Source organism: Triticum aestivum, chromosome 2A, assembly GCF_018294505.1.
Source record: "Triticum aestivum cultivar Chinese Spring chromosome 2A, IWGSC CS RefSeq v2.1, whole genome shotgun sequence".
Taxonomy (NCBI): domain Eukaryota; kingdom Viridiplantae; phylum Streptophyta; class Magnoliopsida; order Poales; family Poaceae; genus Triticum; species Triticum aestivum.
Window position 1 is genome coordinate 593,505,102 of NC_057797.1, and position 21,042 is coordinate 593,526,143.

At 46.3% G+C, this 21,042-nt stretch overlaps 1 protein-coding gene across 1 annotated transcript in view; it reads left to right on the top strand.

Moving 5' to 3' along the window:
• Window positions 1-2,821: 2,821 nt before the first annotated feature.
• The window catches only part of LOC123191767 (protein NRT1/ PTR FAMILY 4.5-like), a 28,367-nt gene continuing 10,146 nt past the window's right edge, over window positions 2,822-21,042 (top strand). Inside the window, exon 1 of the mRNA XM_044604381.1 lies at window positions 2,822-3,428. Coding sequence (XP_044460316.1) covers window positions 2,822-3,428 — 607 coding nt within the window. The remainder of the gene's footprint in view (window positions 3,429-21,042) is intronic.

Below are 21,042 nucleotides of genomic sequence, written 5' to 3' on the forward strand. Positions count from 1 at the left end.
TTTGTATTTTTTGAACTTCTCATTTTTTTATAATCGAACTTCTTGGTTTATGAAATAAACAATGAAGTTATCCATTAGTTATATTTCGACCTATAGGTTATTTTTGAAAACAGGGAAAATCCATTTGGGAAAGAGGGTCACACGACCATCTTCATCATGCGGGGGTATGCAATGACAGGCACAAAGGCGTGCTCACTAGTGATATTTTTATTCCTTTTGTTCTCATTTGAACTTCGTCTTTTTTTAATGATGAACTTCTCGCATAATTTTTACATGGTTTTTTCCATGTGTTTTGAAGTGAGAGATTGAATGAAATCTGCTTGTTGATCTCATCGAAGTTTTTGATTTGTTTGAATGTTATTTTTTCTCTTTTATTGTCAAGTTTTTCATTTGAACACGCAAACTTGGTGAAAGACGAATTTGAGCTCTGTGTTTTAAAATTGAACTTCTAGGTTTTTTAAAATGGAGAACTCTGGACTTTAGTCTTGCTTCAAATTGTGTGATCCGCTGCTGCAAAAATAGGACGAGTAATGTCGGTAGTTCTACACCACTGTGTAATGTAGTTTTTTCATCAGGGCGGGGGTGAGGGAGGAGCAGAAGGAAGAAGGCCAATGCCCTGGCAGAGAGAAGATCATCTTTGGTCTAAGACGAAGATGGGGAAGGGGATGGCCGGAGGCGAGTGGAAAGAAGAAAACTTCTACACAAATCGATCAAGGTCCAAAAGAATTTTTTAGGTACATGCCACATTATAATCAACACAATAATGTTTTTGATACATAGAAGGTTCATTCACATATACACATGAACAAAGTGTCAATCCCCTATCGGATAGAAAGAAATGATCCATCCACAACTAACCCGTGCCAAATCTTCCTGAACTAAAATACATGCCGAACTTGGACCCTGAGATCCCCGAGGTACCAATTTTTATGGGATGATCTGCAATAACAACAATTACTTCATGAGTTTGTAGTATTGAATGAAGCAGCAGCCTATGCCAAATTCGGACCAAGGTAACAGGAGCAAAATAGCTGAACGGTAACATGAAAATAAAATCAACACATGTTACAAAATTTGAGCAGGAACACTAGCATGATGACATGAATCTGCACACGCTATGTATTTGAGCAGGATCTCATTCACTTCATCTGGAAACAATTTAATGAGACAAAAATCAAGAAGCAATTCGTTTGAGCATATTCCGATATTTACAAACAAGAAACAAATTGTTGCCAACCTAGTTTTGTTCAATGTATATTGCATGATTTATGTAATCTGGGTACATTTTTTCTTTGAACCCACCTCTAAATTACTGCAAGCGTGCAACAATCACAAAACACAACATCTACTATTTGCTATGTTTTCTTCTTCTCCAGCATAAATTGAACTGCTGCAAGTAATTGCTAAAATTTAGCATTGCTTTTTTCTGTAGGGTGAAGATGCAGGTAACGCAAGTTGGCATCGGAACATGGAAATGCAGGGGCTAGGATGAGCTATGGAAAGGCCGCCTCGAGGCCGGGAGAAGTTCAGGAGAAGCACAAAAATACCATTGAACGACCTAGGGATGTGTCCTTGAACGGCCCAAGGAGGCGGCGTTGAACAGTTTTTGGCGATGCGGCGGTGGAGCCCCACCAAGAGGAGGCTGCGTCATGGAGGGGCGAGCTTCACGATGGGCGACCGAGAGGATGCGGATTCCGCCTGAGAGCTCTGCCGGCGGCATCATCCAGGTGTCGAAGGAGTGGCGTGGATCCACTTGGGCGGCGGCGTCGCGCAGGGAGGGTGAGTTGGGGTGGCAGCGTCGTGCAGGGAAGGTGGGTTGGGGTAGCGGCGACGTGCGGGGAAGGTGGGGTGTGGCGGCGGCGCACGGGGGGAAGGTTGTGTGGGGCGGCGGTGGCGCGCGGGGAAGGTGGGGTGGGGTGGGGCGGCGGCCGCGCGTGGGGAAGGTGGGGGTGGGACGGCGGCGGTGCATGGGGAAGGTGCATGCGTGACATCGGGGGGGGGCACGGCGGCGTTGGTTGGTGGTAGGGCCGCCGGCGGTGCGGGCCAGGGAGGGAGGCGGCGGCGGCGTGGGCCAGGGAGGAAGAGAAGCCAGATGGGATTGAGATCGGGAGAGGTTAGGGGAAGGGGTCGTGGGAAGCGGGTGGGTGGGCTTTTTTTCTTTGTATCGTCGGGTGGGTTTTCTAGGAAGTTCAGGAGGATCCCGTCACCCCTATATAGCGCATCGTGATCCAAATAACTATTCTAATCCCAGGATTAGAATAGTGATATCCTATATATATATATATATATATATATATATATATATATATATATATATATATATGCCACCCCTGCAAGGACAGATAATATTTCGTTAGAATTCACGAATCGTGAGCAGGGCCTCTAAGCATGGAGGCCCTGTGTGGTCAAATAGTTGTCGTTGCTTTGTGCGGTCAAATAGTTGTCGTTGCTTTGACCGTGCTTGCCGCACGGTGAATTAGGCACCTGGTCACCACCTTTTATGTGACGTGATGTTCCCTCAGATTACCGATGTGGTACTAAGGCCAACTCCACCGCGCGACCCTATTTTGTCCGCCGAACACAGTTTGGATAAAAGCGGACGCATGCAATGACCCAACGGCAGACCCCATTTTACTTTTTCGTCTGCATCGTGTCCGTTTCACCCCATCTCTGGCCCAAAGTTGGTCTAGATTTGAGGCAAAAGCGGACAGAAAATGGACGCCTCCGTGTCCTCTTCGTCCGCTGTGTCCGGGCGTGCCCCACATGTCATCCTCTCTCTTTTCTCTCCCCTGGCCCACTGTGTCCACCCACCCATCAACACATGCAGCCACGGGCTTGTCTACCGGAGCGACGCGGCGTCGGCCGGAGCGGGGCGCTGGCGCGGCGGTCGGAGCGGGATGCGGCGCGGCGGTCGGAGCGGGATGCGGCGCGGCGCAGGCGGCGGCCGGAGCGGGGTGCGGGCGCGAAGCAGGCGGCGAGCGAGCGGCCTGTCGAGCAGCGGGCGCAGCAGCAGCTGCCGACGGACGAGCGAGCGCGGCGTCTTGACCAGCTACGGTCGCGCACGCGTGCGCGTCGGCCGGAGCAGGGCACGTCGGCGGAGCAGGGCGCCTCGGAGCAGACTGCGGCGGGCAGACACAGGCGGGGGCGGGGGGTGCGCAGGCGGCGGCAGGAGGCAGCTGGCCGGACGCGACCAGGACGAGCGGGGGTGGGCTGGCGCGACGAGCGCGCGAGGGGAGCAACGATGACTGCCGCCGGCGCGTGGGCGAGCGCGCGCGGGAGCGCAGCGGCAGGCGGCAAGCTGGGACGCGCGGGCGCGGCGGGCCGCAAGCGGCGGCCTGCGAGGGCGGGATGGCGCGCCGGGCGAGCGGCGATGACTGCTGCCGGCGCGTGGGCGAGTGCGCGCGGGAGCGCGGTGATACGTCTCCAACGTATCTATAATTTTTGATTGCTCCATGCTATATTATCTACTGTTTTGAACATTATTGGGCTTTATTATCCAATTTTATATTATTTTTGGGACTAACCTATTAACCGGAGGCCCAACCCAGAATTATTGTTTTTTTTGCCTATTTCAGGGTTTCGAAGAAAAGGAATATCAAACGGAGTCCAAATGGAATGAAACCTTCGGGAACGTAATTTTCTCGCCGAACATGATCCAGGGGACTTGGACCCTACATCAAGAAACGAAGGAGGATGCCACGAGGTAGGGGGGCGCGCCTACCCCCCCAAGTGCCCTCCACCCTCGTGGGCCACCTGTTGCTCCACCGACGTACTCCTTCCTCCTATATATACCTACGTACCCCCAAACGATCATAGACGGAGCCAAAACCCTAATTCCACCGCCGCAACTTTCTGTATCCACGAGATCCCATCTTGGGGCCTGTTCCAGAGCTCCGCCGGAGGGGGTATCCATCACGGAGGACTTCTACACCATCACCATAGCCCCTTCGATGAAGTGTGAGTAGTTCACCTCAGACCTACGGGTCCATAGTTATTAGCTAGTTGGCTTCTTCTCTCTTTTTGGATCTCAATACAATGTTCTCCCCCTCTCTTTTGGAGATCTATTCGATGTAATCTTCTGTTTGCGGTGTGTTTGTTGAGATCGATGAATTGTGGGTTTATGATCAAGTCTATCTATGAACAATATTTGAATCTTCTCTGAATTCTTTTATGTATGATTGGTTATCTTTGCAAGTCTCTTCGAATTATCAGTTTGGTTTGGCCTACTAGATTGATCTTTCTTGCAATGGGGGAAGTGCTTAGCTTTGGGTTCAATCTTACGGTGTCCTTTCCCAATGACAGTAGGGGCAGCAAGGCACGTATTGTATTATTTCCATCGAGGATAACAAGATGGGTTTTCATCATATTGCATGAGTTTATCCCTCTACATCATGTCATCTTGCATAAGGCGTTACTCTGTTTTCATTAACTTAATACTCTAGATGCATGCTGGATAGCAGTCGATGAGTGGAGTAATAGTAGTAGATGCAGGCAGGAGTTGGTCTACTTGTCTCGGACGCGATGCCTATATACATGATCATGCCTAGATATTCTCATAACTATGCTCAATTCTGTCAATTGCTCAATAGTAATTCGTTCACCCACCGTAGAATACTTATGCTCTTGAGAGAAGCCACTAGTGAAACCTATGGCCCCCGGGTCTATCTTCATCATATTAATCTTCCAATACTAGGTTATTTCCTTTGCTTTTTACTTTGCTTTTATTTTACTTTGCATCTTTATCATAAAAATACCAAAAATATTATCTTATCATATCTATCAGATCTCACTCTCGTAAGTGGCCGTGTAGGGATTGACAACCCCTTATCGTGTTGGTTTGCTTGTCATTATGGCTAGTCCCTTATCTTCTCCGTTGTCTCCCGAGAATGAAATTCTAAATTTTAAGCAAAGGGAGGGAGAAAATCTAAAAGACACTTGGTATGGAATTTGCAATGCTCAAAATAGATCTACCAGGAAGCAATCTACTTCCGTTCTTCTTCACAATTTTTATGTAGGCGCTACTCCTTGGCACAAATATTTCCTTGATACTATTACCGGAGGGAACTTCTTGGGTAGCCATACTTTTTATTCTTATAATGCTATGATAGATTTGTTTGGCTCACCCCCTCTTTTGGTTAATGGAACTGTATTAACTTTGGAGCATGTAATGCAAAGGCTCGAAATTATTGAAAATAAGGTTGCTCCCGTAGAGTTCATTGAAAATTTGGATAAAAAGATCCATAACCAAATCTCTCAATATGGATCTAAAGTAGGAGTCACTTTAAAAAATATTAAAGAGAAGGAACCCATAGTTAATGAGAAAATAAATCACGATTCCACTAGGATAGATAAACTTGAGGATATTATTACCAACCTGGGAACCGTTTTTCTTCCGTAAAGAATACTCCAAGTCCTCCCACTAAAATTGCCAAGCTTATGCATGTTCCTAAAAATAAGGGTGAATCCTCTAGTAAGGAAACTGCGGATCTCAAATCTATAAGTATTCATCCCAATCTTTTTGCTATCATTAAGGAACCACTTGTTATAAATGAATTTTTCGATCTCGTGCCTAAAAATTTGATAATCAATAAAAATAAAGAAATTCCTAAAAATGGTAGATGCCTCATCGAGGAATTACCTACCAAAGATGGCAATACCCAGATCTATCCTTGCTTTTTATGCCTAGCTAGGGGCGTTAAACGATAGCGCTTGTTGGGAGGCAACCCAATTTTATTTTTATTCCTTACTTTTTGCTCCTGTTTAGTAAGAAATAATTTATCTAGCCTCTATTTAGGTTGTGTTTTTTGTGTTTTAATTAGTGTTTGTGCCAAGTAGAACCGTTGGGAAGACTTGGGGAAAGTCTTGATATCTTGCTATAAAAAACAGAAACTTTAGCGCTCACGAGAACTGCTGCCATTTTTATTTGGAAAGTGATATTTAGTTAATTATTTTTGCAGATGATTAATAGATAAATTCCTCACATCCAGCAGTTTATTTTAGAATTTTTGGGGTTCCAGATCTTGTTCTAGCTACAGATTACTACAGACTGTTCTGTTTTTGACAGATTCTGCTTTTCGTGCGTTGTTTGCTTATTTTGATGAATCTATGGCTAGTAAAATAGTTCATAAACCATAGAGAAGTTGGAATACAGTAGGTTTAACACCAATATAAATAAATAATTAGTTCATTATAGTAACTTGAAGTGGTATTTTGTTTTCTTTCGCTAACGGAGCTCACGAGATTTTCTACTTTAAGTTTTGTGTTGTGAAGTTTTCAAGTTTTGGGTAAAGATTTGATGGATTATGGAACAAAGAGTGGCAAGAGCCTAAGCTTGGGGATGCCCATGTCACCCCAAGATAATCTAAGGACACCTAAAAGCCAAAGCTTGGGGATGCCCCGGAAGGCATCCCCTCTTTTCGTCTACTTCTATCGGTAACTTTACTTGGAGCTATATTTTCATTCACCACATGAATGTGTTTTGCTTGGAGCGTCTTGTATGATTTGAATCTTTGCTTTTTAGTTTACCACAATCATCCTTGCTGTACACACCTTTTGAGAGAGCCATACCTGATTTGGAATTTGTTAGAATACTCTATGTGCTTCGCTTATATCATTTGAGTTATATAGTTTTGCTCTAATACTTCACTTATATCTTTTAGAGCACGGTGGTGGATTTGTTTTATAGAAACTATTGATATCTCATGCTTTACTTAGATTATTTTGAGAGTCTTAAATAGCATGGTAATTTGCTTAAATAATCCTAATATGCTAGGTGTTCAAGATTTTTTTCTTATGAGTGTTTTGAATACTAAGAGAAGTTTGATGCTTGATGATTGTTTTGAGATATGGAGGTAATAATATCAAAGTCATGCTAGTTTAGTAGTTGTGAATTTGAGAAATGCTTGTGTTGAAGTTTGCAAGTCCCGTAGCATGCACGTATGGTAAACGTTATGTAAAAAATTTGAAACGTGAGGTGTTATTTGATTGTCTTCCTTATGAGTGGCGGTCGGGGACGAGCGATGGTCTTTTCCTACCAATCTACCCCCCTAGGAGCATGCACGTAGTGCTTTGGTTTTTGATGACTTGTAGATTTTTGCAATAAGTATGTGAGTTCTTTATGACTAATGTTGAGTCCATGGATTATACGCACTCTCACCCTTCCATCATTGCTAGCCTCTTCGGTACCGTGCATTACCCTTTCTAACATTGAGAGTTGGTGCAACTTCGCCGGTGCATCCAATCCCCGTGATATGATACGCTCTTTCACACATAAACCTCCTTATATCTTCCTCAAAACAGCCACCATACCTACCTATTATGGCATTTCCATAGCCATTCCGAGATATATTGCCATGCAACTTTCCACCATTCCGTTTATCATGACACATTCATCATTGTCATATTGCTTAGCATGATCATGTAGTTGACATAGTATTTGTGGCAAAGCCACCGTTCATAATTCTTTCATACATGTCACTCTTGGTTCATTGCATATCCCGGTACATCGTTGGAGGCATTCATATAGAGTCATATCTTGTTCTAAGTATCGAGTTGTAATCATTGAGTTGTAAATAAATAGAAGTGTGATGACCATCATTCATAGAGCATTGTCCCAAAATAAAAAAGGAGAAAGGCCAAAAAAAGAGAGGCCAAATAAAAAAATATATAAAGAAGGGACAATGCTGCTATCCTTTTTCCACACTTGTTCTTCAAAGTAGCACCATAATCTTCATGATAGAGAGTCTTTTGTTTTGTCACTTTCATATACTAGTGGGAATTTTTCATTATAGAACTTGGCTTGTATATTCCAACAATGGGCCTCCTTAAGTGCCCTAGGTCTTCGTGAGCAAGCAAGTTGGATGCACACCCACTTAGTTTCTTTTGTTGAGCTTTCATACATTTATAGCTCTAGTGCATCCGTTGCATGGCAATCCCTACTCCTTGCATTAACATCAATCGATGGGCATCTCCATAGCCCATTGATTAGCCTCTTTGATGTAAGACTATCTTCTTTTTTGTCTTCTCCACATAACCCCCATCATCATATTCTATTCTACCCATAGTGCTATATCCATGGCTCGCGCTCATGTATTGCGTGAAAGTTTATAGGTTTGAGATTACTAAAGTATGAAACAATTGCTTGGCTTGTCATCGGGGTTGTGCATGATGAGAGCATTCTTGTGTGACGAAAATGGAGCATGACTAAACTATATGATTTTGTAGGGATGAACTTTCTTTGGCCATGTTATTTTGAGAGGACATAATTGCTTAGTTAGGATGCTTGAAGTATTATTATTTTTATGTCAATATGAACTTTTATCTTGAATCTTTCGGATCTGAATATTCATACCATAACTAAGAAGAATTACATTAAAATTATGCCAAGTAGCACTCCGCATCAAAAATTCTGTTTTTATCATTTACCTACTCGAGGACGAGCAAGAATTAAGCTTGGGGATGCTTGATACGTCTCCAACGTATCTATGATTTTTGATTGCTCCATGCTATATTATCTACTATTTTGGACATTATTGGGCTTTATTATCCACTTTTATATTAATTTTGGGACTAACCTCTTAACCGGAGGCCCATCCTAGAATTGTTGTTTTTTTGCCTATTTCAGGGTTTCGAAGAAAAGGAATATCAAGCGGAGTCCAAACGGAATGAAACCTTCGGGATGTGATTTCTCGTCGAACATGATCCAAGGTACTTGGACCCTACGTCAAGAAACAAAGGAGGAGGCCACGAGGTAGGGGGCGCGCCTACCCCCCAGGCGCACCCTCCACCCTCGTGGGCCCCCTGTTGCTCCACCGACATACTCCTTCCCCCTATATACACCTACGTGCCCCCAAACGATCAGAGATGGAGCCAAAACCCTAATTCCACCGCCGCAACTTTCTGTATCCACGAGATCCCATCTTGGGGCCTGTTCCGGAGCTCCGCCGGAGGGGGTATCCATCACGGAGGGCTTCTACATCATCACCGTGGCCCCTCCGATGAAGTGTGAGTAGTTCACCTCAGACATACGGGTCCATAGTTATTAGCTAGTTGGCTTCTTCTCTCTTTTTGGATCTCAATACAATGTTGATACGTCTCCAACGTATCTATAATTTTTGGTTGCTCCATGCTATATTATCTTCTGTTTTGGATGTTTATGGGCTTTATTATACACTTTTATATCATTTTTGGGACTAACCTATTAATCCAGAGCCCAGTGCCTGTTTCTGTTTTTTCCTTGTTTTAGAGTATCACAGAAAAGAAAAATCAAATGGAGTCCAATTGACCCGAAACTTCACGGAACTTATTTTTGGAAGGAAAGCAACCCGGGAGACTTGGAGTCCACGTAAGGGAAGCAACGAGGAAGCCACAAGGCAGGGGGGCGCGCCCACCCCCTGGGCGTGCCCTCCACCCTCGTGGGCCCCTCGTGGCTCCCCTGACGTACCTCTTCCTCCTATATATACCCATATACCCTAAAACGATTGGAGAGCACAATAGATCAGGAGTTCCGCCGCCAGAAGCCTCCGTAGCCACCGAAAACCAATCTAGACCCGTTCCGGCACCCTGCCGGAGGGGGAATCCCTCTCCGGTGGCCATTTTCATCATCCTGGTGCTCTCCATGTTAAGGAGGGAGTAGTTCTCCCTCGGGGCTGAGGGTATGTACCAGTAGCTATGTGTTTGATCTCTCTCTCTCTCTTTCTCTCTCTCGTGTTCTTGAGGTGGTACGATCTGGATGTATCGCGAGCTTTGCTATTATAGTTGGATCTTATGATGTCCCCCCCCTCTCTTCTCTCTTGTAATGGATTGAGTTTTCCCTTTGAAGTTATCTTATCGGATTGAGTCTTTAAGGATTTGAGAACACTTGATGTATGTCTTGCGTGGGATAACCGTGGTGACAATGGGTTATTCTATTGATTCACTTGATGTATGTTTTGGTGATCAACTTGCGGGTTCCGCCCATGAACCTATGCATAGGGGTTGACACACGTTTTCGTCTTGACTCTCCGGTAGAAACTTTGGGGCACTCTTTGAGGTTCTATGTGTTGGTTGAATAGATGAATCTGAGATTGTGTGATGCATACCGTATAATCATACCCACGGATACTTGAGGTGACATTGGAGTATCTAGGTGACATTAGGGTTTTGGTTGATTTGTGTCTTAAGGTGTTATTCTAGTATGAACTCTAGGGCTGTTTGTGACACTTATAGGAATAGCCCAACGGATTGATTGGAAAGAATAACTTTGAGGTGGTTTCGTACCCTACCATAATCTCTTCGTTTGTTCTTCGCTATTAGTGACTTTGGAGTGACTCTTTGTTGCATGTTGAGGGATAGTTATGTGATCCAATTATGTTATTATTGTTGAGAGGACTTGCACTAGTGAAAGTTTGAACCCTAGGCCTTGTTTCAACGCATTGCAATACCGTTTGTGCTCACTTTTATCATTAGTTACCTTGCTGTTTTTATATTTTCAGATTACAAAAACCTTTATCTACCATCCATATACCACTTGTATCACCATCTCTTCGCCGAACTAGTGCACCTATACAATTTACCATTGTATTGGGTGTATTGGGGACACAAGAGACTCTTTGTTATTTGGTTGCAGGGTTGCTTGAGAGAGACCATCTTCATCCTACGCCTCCTACGGATTGATAAACCTTAGGTCATCCACTTGAGGGAAATTTGTTACTGTCCTACAAACCTCTGCACTTGGAGGCCCAACAACGTCTACAAGAAGAAGGTTGTGTAGTAGACATCAAATGTTCTCCCCCTCTCTTGTGGAGATCTATTCGTTGTAATCTTCTTTTGCGGTGTGTTTGTTGAGACCGATGAATTGTGGGTTTATGATCAAGTCTATCTATGAACAATATTTGAATCTTCTCCGAATTCTTTTATGTATGATTGGTTATCTTTGCAAGCCTCTTCGAATTATCAGTTTGGTTTGGCCTACTAGACTGATCTTTTCTTGCAATGGGAGAAGTGCTTAGCTTTGGGTTCAATCTTGCGCTGTCCTTTCCCAGTGACAGTAGGGGCAGCAAGGCACGTATTGTATTGTTGCCATCGAGGATAACAAGATGGGGTTTTCATCGTATTGCATGAGTTTATCCCTCTACATCATGTCATCTTGCTTAAGGCGTTACTCTGTTTTCATTAACTTAATACTCTAGATGCATGCTGGATAGCGGTCGACGAGTGGAGTAATAGTAGTAGATGCAGACAGGAGTCGGTCTACTTGTCTCGGACGTGATGCCTATATACATGATCATGCCTAGATATTGTCATAACTATGCTCAATTCTGTCAATTGCTCAACAGTAATTCGTTCACCCCCTGTAGAATACTTATGCTCTTGAGAGAAGCCACTAGTGAAACATATGGCCCCCGGGTCTATCTTCATCATATTAATCTTCCAATACTAGGTTATTTCCTTTGCTTTTTACTTTGCTTTTATTTTACTTTGCATATTTATCATAAAAATATCAAAAATATTATCTTATCATATCTATCAGATCTCACTCTCGTAAGTGGCCGTGTAGGGATTGACAACCCCTTATCGCGTTGGTTGCAAGGATTTATTTGTTTTGTGCAGGTACGAGGGACTCGCGCGTAGCCTCCTACTGGATTGATACCTTGGTTCTCAAAAACTGAGAGAAATACTTACGCTACTTTGCTGCATCATCCCTTTCTCTTCGGGGAAAAACCAACGCAGTGCTCAAGAGGTAGCACACGGCGGCAGGCGGCAAGCGGGGACGCGCGGGCGCGGTGGGGCGCGACTGTGGGCGCGCGGCTGCTGGCGGAGGCGCGCGGGCGACTGCTACTGCTGCAGCGGCGGGCGCGACGGGGCGCGGCTGTGGGTGGTGAGGTGCGGCAACGAGCGGTGCGGGCCAGTGCGGCGGGCGAGCGGCGACGGCGATGGCGGCAGCGGCGGGCTGGCGTGGCGGGCCTATGCAGGGCGCGGGCACACGGGCACGACGAGCACGCGGTGGCAAGCAGGCGAGGCTGGCAGCAGCGGAAGTGCAGCGGACATTTCGGATTCGGTCGGCCGCGGTGGGCGCCTCCAACAACGAGCGGACGCGAATGTCCGTTTTGCTACTTATTGCCACCCCAAACAAATGAAATCCGAATAAAGTGGACGTCCATTTGGAGTCGCGTGGTAGAGTTGGCCTAAAACGTGGTACGTAAACAGCGACGCGGAGGCAAAACGTGTTGTCGTGCCCATGCGCAATCGGCGCCGCGGCCTTGCGGGAGCATGCATGCCATGCACGCGGCCGCACGTACCGATCGTGTCCAGCACGGCAGCCCAAAGCTCATCATAAGGCCAACTCCATCGCGCGATCCTAAACAGACGTCCGTTTTGTCCGGATTCTGTCTGTTTGGGTAGGGATTTGAGGTCGTGTTCGGGTGTGTCCTAGGATGCGGTGGCTGTGCGCATAGCGCACGGACGCATCCCGGCCGCATCCTGTCCGCGTATTATTTCTTTGCAAGTCCTTAACTTTATTTCATCATTTATTTTTGGTACATGAAAAATACATCATCACATTTTGACTAGTAAAGCAAGACCAAAAAAACAAGAACCACAAGAATACATTTTAGAAGATATCCAACTTTCATAACTGCTCCCTTGAGTTGGGTTAGGGCCTTCTCGATGCACTCACTGTTGATCTATGGAGGAGGCTCGATCTGGCATCCTCCTTTCTTCTTCAAGCCAGAAGTAGATGTTGCTTCCTCATACCTAGTCTCGTGTCTAGCCTCTAATCTAGCAACAAGTGCACTTGTCTCATTTACAGCCTCTATGCTAGCTAAAAGTGCACGAACATGTACTAAATTTCGCTCTATCAATATATCGATGTACTCTTCTTTCCAATACCAAAACTTGCATCCATTCTACACAACAAAATTTGAAGTTAGCACAACTAGTCAAATCTAGAGCACAAACCGAAGCTAAAAAAGCGCATACCCCATCGTTTAAGCACTTGATGAACACCCATCCGGGATGTTCCGGCGTTGTAGACACGCGGCGCACGACCATCCTTGGGCAGTGGTCGCATTTAATGAGTGGCAACGGTGCGCCGACGAGGTTTTGGGCAAGCACCGAGCCCGGCCGACCGCCATTCGTGTATCTGACAGTGGACCACCGACGATGCAGATCTGAGCGGCTAGAGGAGGAGCCACTGCCTGCATGTGGCCTTGCGGCCCTGCCAGGGCCTTCCGGCGAGGTGCCCGACCAGTCCATGGCGCGGCCCGGCCTCCCACCGTCGGCCGAGCTCAAGACCGACCAGATCCGCCCCAAATCCGGCCGACGGGTGCGCAAACCAGGTGGCCGTGGTTGGGTAGCTCGGCGGCGCCGAGGGGAAGGGGCTGGGCGAGCTCGCGTCCGAACTGCACGGCTACAATGGTAGCGGCAGCGGCGGCAACGAGGAAAAGAGTGGGGAAGAGTGGAGGGGGTGCGGCCGGAGGGAGGGAGGGGGCGGATAGAAAAAGGCCCATCCTGTGCCACCGACGAGCGGACCAGGGAAGGACACGCGCAGACAACCTGCGCGTCCGCGTGGTATCCGTTTCATTCTAAAAGCGGCGCAAACTTAGACCGTGAATGGGTCGAAAGCGGACACAAAACGAACAAAAATCCGTTTGCTTTCGTGCGCTGGACCGTTTCGTTTGTCCGTTTTATCCCAAATGAATGTGACCGGATAGGATAGGGTCACACGGTGGAGCTGGCCTGACCGGCCAGGCCGGGGGGCTGTTGGCAGAGGACTCACGACGACGTAGGTCACTTGGACTTGAAACAACCGATCGGGCTGAAGGATGGAGCAAAGCATGGGCGCGCCCACGCCGGGGCGCGCTGCTGCGAGTCAGGTGGCTCCCCAGGCCCTCCAAAGGCCGCCCGCGCATGGATCCGCGTGAGACACGGGCCCGGAGAAGGCACACGACACGCGCGCCTCGGAACGGAAGCCCTGCCGGCTGCGCCCGCGGCATATCCGCGGCGGCGGCGGCGGCGGCCGTGAACGTCGGTACGCGGCGCCGCTCGATGGCTTGACCTTGACGGGCGGACTGTTGCCCCCTAGATCGGGGTGTCGCGCGGGTTGGCGCCGCCCGCGCGTGGGCACGGCACGGCACGGCGGCCAGCGCTGCGGTGCGTGCGTACGCGCTCGGGTACGAGTTTGTCAACAGAAAGACACGGGCGATGCGCATGGCCGCCCGGGAGCGGTTCTGGTGCGGCTGCCCACGTCCCTTTCTGGCACCGTGGTACACAAGGCAGGCACGTGACGCCACGCAGGGGCGGCCCGCCCCCACCCATTTTGACTTCCTGAATTAACCAATCCTGCATACCTGCACGCAGAAAACAAGTATAGATACGCGCATCGGCATGATCTGATCCGGACAGGAGGATCCGACTTCAGAGCTTGCACTTTCTGGAGAAAGCGCTACTACTACAGGTTTCCATGCAGAGCAAGCATGTTCTGATTCTTCTCTTCTACAGTACTATTCCATCCGTTTCAAATTACTCGTCGCAGAAATTGATGTATTTAAAACCAGTGGCGGAGACGGGGGGGGGGGGGGGGAGCAGGGGCCTGGCCCCCCTAACTATCGATCTAACGTTACGTACGTACTCATTAATTAGCGCTGCGATTGCATTACAGAAGTACCTGGCCCCCCCTATCTCTTGACGTGAATTCTGCAAAACCTAAAAAGGCCCATGTAAAAGCCCACCAGTGAGTTGCTTTCATGTCCATAGCAAAGCCAGATTGGGCGACTGGTGTACGCTAAAGTGTCCTGGGCGTTGGAAATATCTCCCGTGATTAGCGCTTGCGGGGGTTGGCTGCTGCCGTCGTGCCTGCGCGCCTCTACTCTTCCGCAAGATCCGATTCCGACGGTGATGCAGGCTGCTTCAATCATCAACTCTGTGTTGGAAATATGCCCTAGAGGCAATAATAAATAAGTTATTATTATATTTCTTTGTTCATGATAATAGTCTTTTATTCATGCTATAACTGTATTATCCGGAAATCGTAATACACGTGTGAATACATAGACCACAATATGTCCCTAGTGAGCCTCTAGTTGACTAGCTCGTTGTGATCAACAGATAGTCATGGTTTCCTGGCTATGGACATTGGATGTCGTTGATAACGGGATCACATCATTAGGAAAATGATGTGATGGACAAGACCCAATCCTAAGACTAGCACAATAGATCGTGTAGTTCATTTGCTAGAGCTTTGCCAATGTCAAGTATCTCTTCCTTCGACCATGAGATCGTGTAACTCCTAGATAATGTAGGAGTGCTTTGGGTGTATCAAACGTCACAACGTAACTGGGTGACTATAAAGGTACACTTCAGGTATCTCCGAAAGTATCTATTGTTTTATGCGGATCGAGACTGGGATTTGTCACTCCGTGTAAACGAAGAGGTATCTCTGGACCCACTCGGTAGGACATCATCATATGCGCAATGTGACCAAGGAGTTGATCACGGGATGATGTGTTACGGAACGAGTAAAGTGACTTGCCGGTAACGAGATTGAACAAGGTATCGGTATACCGACGATCGAATCTCGGGCAAGTAAAATACCGCTAGACAAAGGGAATTGAATACGGGATTGATTGAGTCCTTGACATCGTGGTTCATCCGATGAGATCATCGTGGAACATGTGGGAGCCAACATGGGTATCCAGATCCCGCTGTTGGTTATTGACCAGAGAACGTCTCGGTCATGTCTGCATGTCTCCCGAACCCGTAGGGTCTACACACTTAAGGTTTGATGACGCTAGGGTTATAAAGGAAGCTTGTATGTGGTTACCGAATGTTGTTCGGAGTCCCGGATGAGATCCCGGACGTCACGAGGAGTTCCGGAATGGTCCGGAGGTAAAGATTTATATATAGGAAGTCCTGTTTCGGCCATCGGGACAAGTTTCGGGGTCATCAGTATTGTACCGGGACCACCGGAAGGGTCCCGGGGGCCCACCGGGTGGGGCCACCTGCCCCGGGGGGCCACATGGGCTGTAGGGGGTGCGCCTTGGCCTACATGGGCCAAGGGAACCAGCCCCAAGAGGCCCATGCGCCTAGGGAACCCTAGAGGGAAGAGTCCTCAAGGGGGAAGGCACCTCCGAGGTGCCTTGGGGAGGATGGACTCCTCCCCCCCCTTCTTGGCCGCACCCCAAACCCATCTAGGGCTGGCCGCCGCCCCTAGGGGGTGGGAAAACCCTAAAGGGGGCGCAGCCCCCTTCCCCCTATATATATTGAGGCATGGGGCTGCCCATAACACATGATTTGATCTCTGGTTGGTGCAGCCCTGCCCCTCTCCCTCCTCCTCCTCTCCCATGGTGCTTGGCGAAGCCCTGCGGGATTGCCACGCTCCTCCACCACCACCACGCCGTTGTGCTGCTGTTGGATGGAGTCTTCCTCAACCTCTCCCTCTCTCCTTGCTGGATCAAGGCGTGGGAGACGTCACCGGGCTGTACGTGTGTTGAACGCGGAGGTGCCGTCCGTTCGGCACTTGGTCATCGGTGATCTGAATCACGACGAGTACGACTCCATCAACCCCGTTCACTTGAACGCTTCCGCTTAGCGATCTACAAGGGTATGTAGATGCACTCTCCTTCTACTCGTTGCTGGTCTCTCCATAGATAGATCTTGGTGACGCGTAGGAAAATTTTGAATTTCTGCTACGTTCCCCAACAGTGGCATCATGAGCTAGGTGTATTGCGTAGATTCTTTGCACGAGTAGAACACAAAGTAGTTGTGGGCGTTGATGTTGTTCAATATGCTTACCGTTACTAGTCCAATCTTATTTCGACGGTATTGTGGGATGAAGCGGCCCGGACCGACCTTACACGTACTCTTACGTGAGACAGGTTCCACCGATTGACATGCACTTGGTGCATAAGGTGGCTAGCGGGTGCTAGTCTCTCCCACTTTAGTCGGAACGGATTCGATGAAAAGGGCCTTATGAAGGGTAAATAGCAATTGGCATATCACGTTGTGATTTTGCGTAGGTAAGAAACGTTCTTGCTAGAAACCCATAGCAGCCACGTAAAACATGCAAACAACAATTAGAGGACGTCTAACTTGTTTTTGCAGGGTATGCTATGTGATGTGATATGGCTAAAAGGATGTGATGAATGATATATGTGATGTATGAGATTGATCATGTTCTTGTAATAGGATTCACGACTTGCATGTCGATGAGTATGACAACCGGCAGGAGCCATAGGAGTTGTCTTTATTTATTGTATGACCTGCGTGTCATTGAAGAACGCCATGTAAACTACTTTACTTTATTGCTAAACGCGTTAGTCATAGAAGTAGAAGTAGTCGTTGGCGTGACAACTTCATGAAGACACGATGATGGAGATCATGATGACGGAGATCATGGTGTCATGCCGGTGACAAGATGATCATGGAGCCCCGAAGATGAAGATCAAAGGAGCTATATGATATTGGCCATATCATGTCACTACTCTATTTGATTGCATGTGATGTTTATCATGTTTATGCATCTTGTTTGCTTAGGACGACGGTAGTAAATAAGATGATCCCTTACAAAATTTCAAGAAGTGTTCTCCCCTAACTGTGCACCGTTGCTACAGTTCGTCGCTTCTAAGCATCACGTGATGATCGGGTGTGATGGATTCTTACGTTCACATACAACGGGTGTAAGACAGTTTTACACAGCGAAAACACTTAGGGTTAACTTGACGAGCCTAGCATGTGCAGACATGGCCTCGGAACACGGAGACCGAAAGGTCGAGCATGAGTCGTATAGTAGATACGATCAACATGAAGATGTTCACCGACGTTAACTAGTCCGTCTCACGTGATGATCGGACACGGCCTAGTTGACTCGGATCATGTAATCACTTAGATGACCAGAGGGATGTCTATCTGAGTGGGAGTTCATAAGATGAACTTAATTATCCTGAACATAGTCAAAAGACCTTTTGCAAATTATGTCGTAGCTCACGCTATAGTTCTACTGTTTTAGATATGTTCCTAGAGAAAATATAGTTGAAAGTTGAAAGTAGCAATTATGCGGACACTAGAACGCTTATGTCCTTAATGCACTGCTTAGTGTGCTGAACCCCAAACATCGTTTGTGGATGTTTCGAACATCGGACATACACGTTTTGATAACTACGTGATAGTTCAGTTAAACGGTTTAGAGTTGAGGCACCAAAGACGTTTTTCGAAACGTCGCGGAACATATGAGATGTTTCGAGGGCTGAAATTGGGATTTCAGGCTCGTGCCCACGTCAAGAGGTATAAGACCTCCGACGATTTTCTTAGCCTGCAAACTAACGGAGAAAAGCTCAATCGTTGAGCTTGTGCTCAGATTGTCTGAGTGCAACAATCACTTGAATCGAGTGGGAGTTGATCTTCCAAATGAGATAGTGATGTTTCTCCAAAGTCATTGCCACCAAGCTGCTAGAGCTTCGTGATGAACTATAACATATCAGGGATAGATATGATGATCCTTGAAATATTCATGATGTTTGACATCGCGAAAGTAGAAATCAAGAAGGAGCATCAATTGTTGATGGTTGGTGAAACCACTAGTTTCAAGAAGGGCAAGGGAACAAAGGGATACTTCATGAAACGGCAATTCAGCTGTTGCACCAATGAAGAAACCCGAGGTTGAACCCAAACCCGAGACTAAGTGCTTCTGTAATAAGGGGAACAACCACTGGAGCAAGATTACCCTAGATACTTGGTAGATAAGAAGGCTGGCAAGGTCGATAGAAGTATATTGGATATACATTATGTTAATGTGTAGTACTCCTAGTAGCACCAGGGTATAAGATACCGGTTCGGTTGCTAAGTGTTAGTAACTCGAAATAAAAGCTACGGCATAAACGGAGACTAGCTAAAGGTGAGCTGACGATATATGTTGGAAGTGTTTCCAAGTTTGATGTGATCAAACATCGCACGCTCCCTCTACCATCAAGATTAGTATTAAACCTGAATGGTTTATTGAATCTCGATCGTAGTGATACACATTTTCATGCCAAAAGATATAAGATAGTAATGATAGTACCACTTACTTGTGGCACTGCCATGTAAGTCATAATGGTATAAAACGCATGAAGAAGCTCCATGTTGATGGATCTTTGGACTCACTCATTTTTGAAAAGTTTGAGACATGCGAACCATGTCTATTGGTGTATACGCATGAAGAAACTCCATGAAAATGGATCGTTTGGACTCACTTGATTTTGAATCACTTGAGATATGCAAATCATACCACATAGGCAAGATGACTGAAAAGCCTCGGTTTCAGTAAAATGGAACAAGATAGCAACTTGTAGGAAGTAACACATTTTGATGTGTGCAGCCAATGAGTGCTGAGGCATGCAGTGAATATCATTATGTTCTTACTTCACAGATGATTCGAGTAAATTTACTTGATGAAACACAAGTCTGAATTATTGGATGGTTCAAGTAATTTCAGAGTGAAGTAGCAGATCATTGTGACAAGAGGATAAAATGTCTATGATATGATCATAGAGATGAATATCTGAGTTACGAGTTTTGGCACACAATTAAGACATTGTGGAAATTGTTTCGCAATTAATACCGCCTGGAACACCATAATGTGATGGTGTGTCCGAACATCATAGTTGCACCCTATTGGATATGGTGCGTACCATGATGTCTCTTATCGAATTACCACTATCGTTCATGGGTTAGGCATTAGAGACAACCACATTCACTTTAAATAGGGCACCACGTAATTCCGTTGAGATGACACCGTATGAATTATGGTTTAGAGAAACCTAAGTTGTCGTTTCTTAAAAGTTTGGGGCTGCGACGCTTATATGAAAAAGTTTCAGGTTGATAAGCTCGAACCCAAAGCGGATAAAATGCATCTTCATAACCCAAAACAGTTGGGTATACCTCCTAATTCAGATCCGAAAGCAATGTGAATTGTTTCTAGAATCGGGTCCTTTCTCGAGGAAAGGTTTCTCTCGAAAGAGTTGAGTGGGAGGATGGTGGAGACTTGATGAGGTTATTGAACCGTCTCTTCAACTAGTGTGTGGCAGGGCACATGAAGTTGTTCATGTGGCACCTACACCAATTGAAGTGGAAGCTTATGATATTGATCATGAAACTTCGGATCAAGTCACTACCAAACCTCGTAGGACGACAAGGACACGTACTACTTCGGAGTGGTAAGGTGATCCTATCTTGAAGGTCATGTTGCTAGACAACAATGAACCTACGAGCTATGGAGAAGCGATGGTGGGCCCGAATTCCGACAAATGGTTAGAAGCCATGAAATCCGAGATAGTATCCATATATCAGAACAAAGCATGGACTTTGGTGGACTTGCCCGATGATCGGCAAGCCATTGAGATAAATGGACCTTTTAAGAAGAAGACGGACGTGGATGGTGATGTCACCATCTATGAAGCTCGACTTGTGGCGAAGTGTTTTCCGACAAGTTCAAGGAGTTGACTACGATGAGATTTTCTCACTCGTAGCGATGCTTAAAGTCTGTCGGAATCATGTTAGCATTAGCTGCATTTATGAAATCTGGCAGATGGATGTCAAGACAAGTTTCCTTACTAGTTTTCGTAAGGAAAGGTTGTATGCAATACAATCAGAAAAGTTTTGTCGATCCTAAGGATGCTAAAAGGTATGCTAGCTCCAGCAATCCTTTTAAGGACTGGAGTAAGCATCTCGGAGTTGGAATGTATGCTTTGATGACGATCAAAGATTTTGGGTTTGTACAAAGTTTATGAGAAACTTGTATTTCCAAAGAAGTGAGTGGGAGCACTATAGAATTTCTGATGAGTATATGTTGTTGACATATTGATGATCAGAGATGATGTAGAATTTCTAGAAAGCATATAGGGTTATTTGAAAGGTGTTTTTCAATAGAAAACCTGGATTAAGCTACTTGAACATTGAGCATCAAGATCTATAAGGATAGATCAAAATGCTTAATAATACTTTCAAATGAACACATACCTTGACATGATCTTGAAGGTGTTCAAGATGGACCAGTCAAAGAAGGAGTTCTTGCCTGAGTTGTAAGGTATG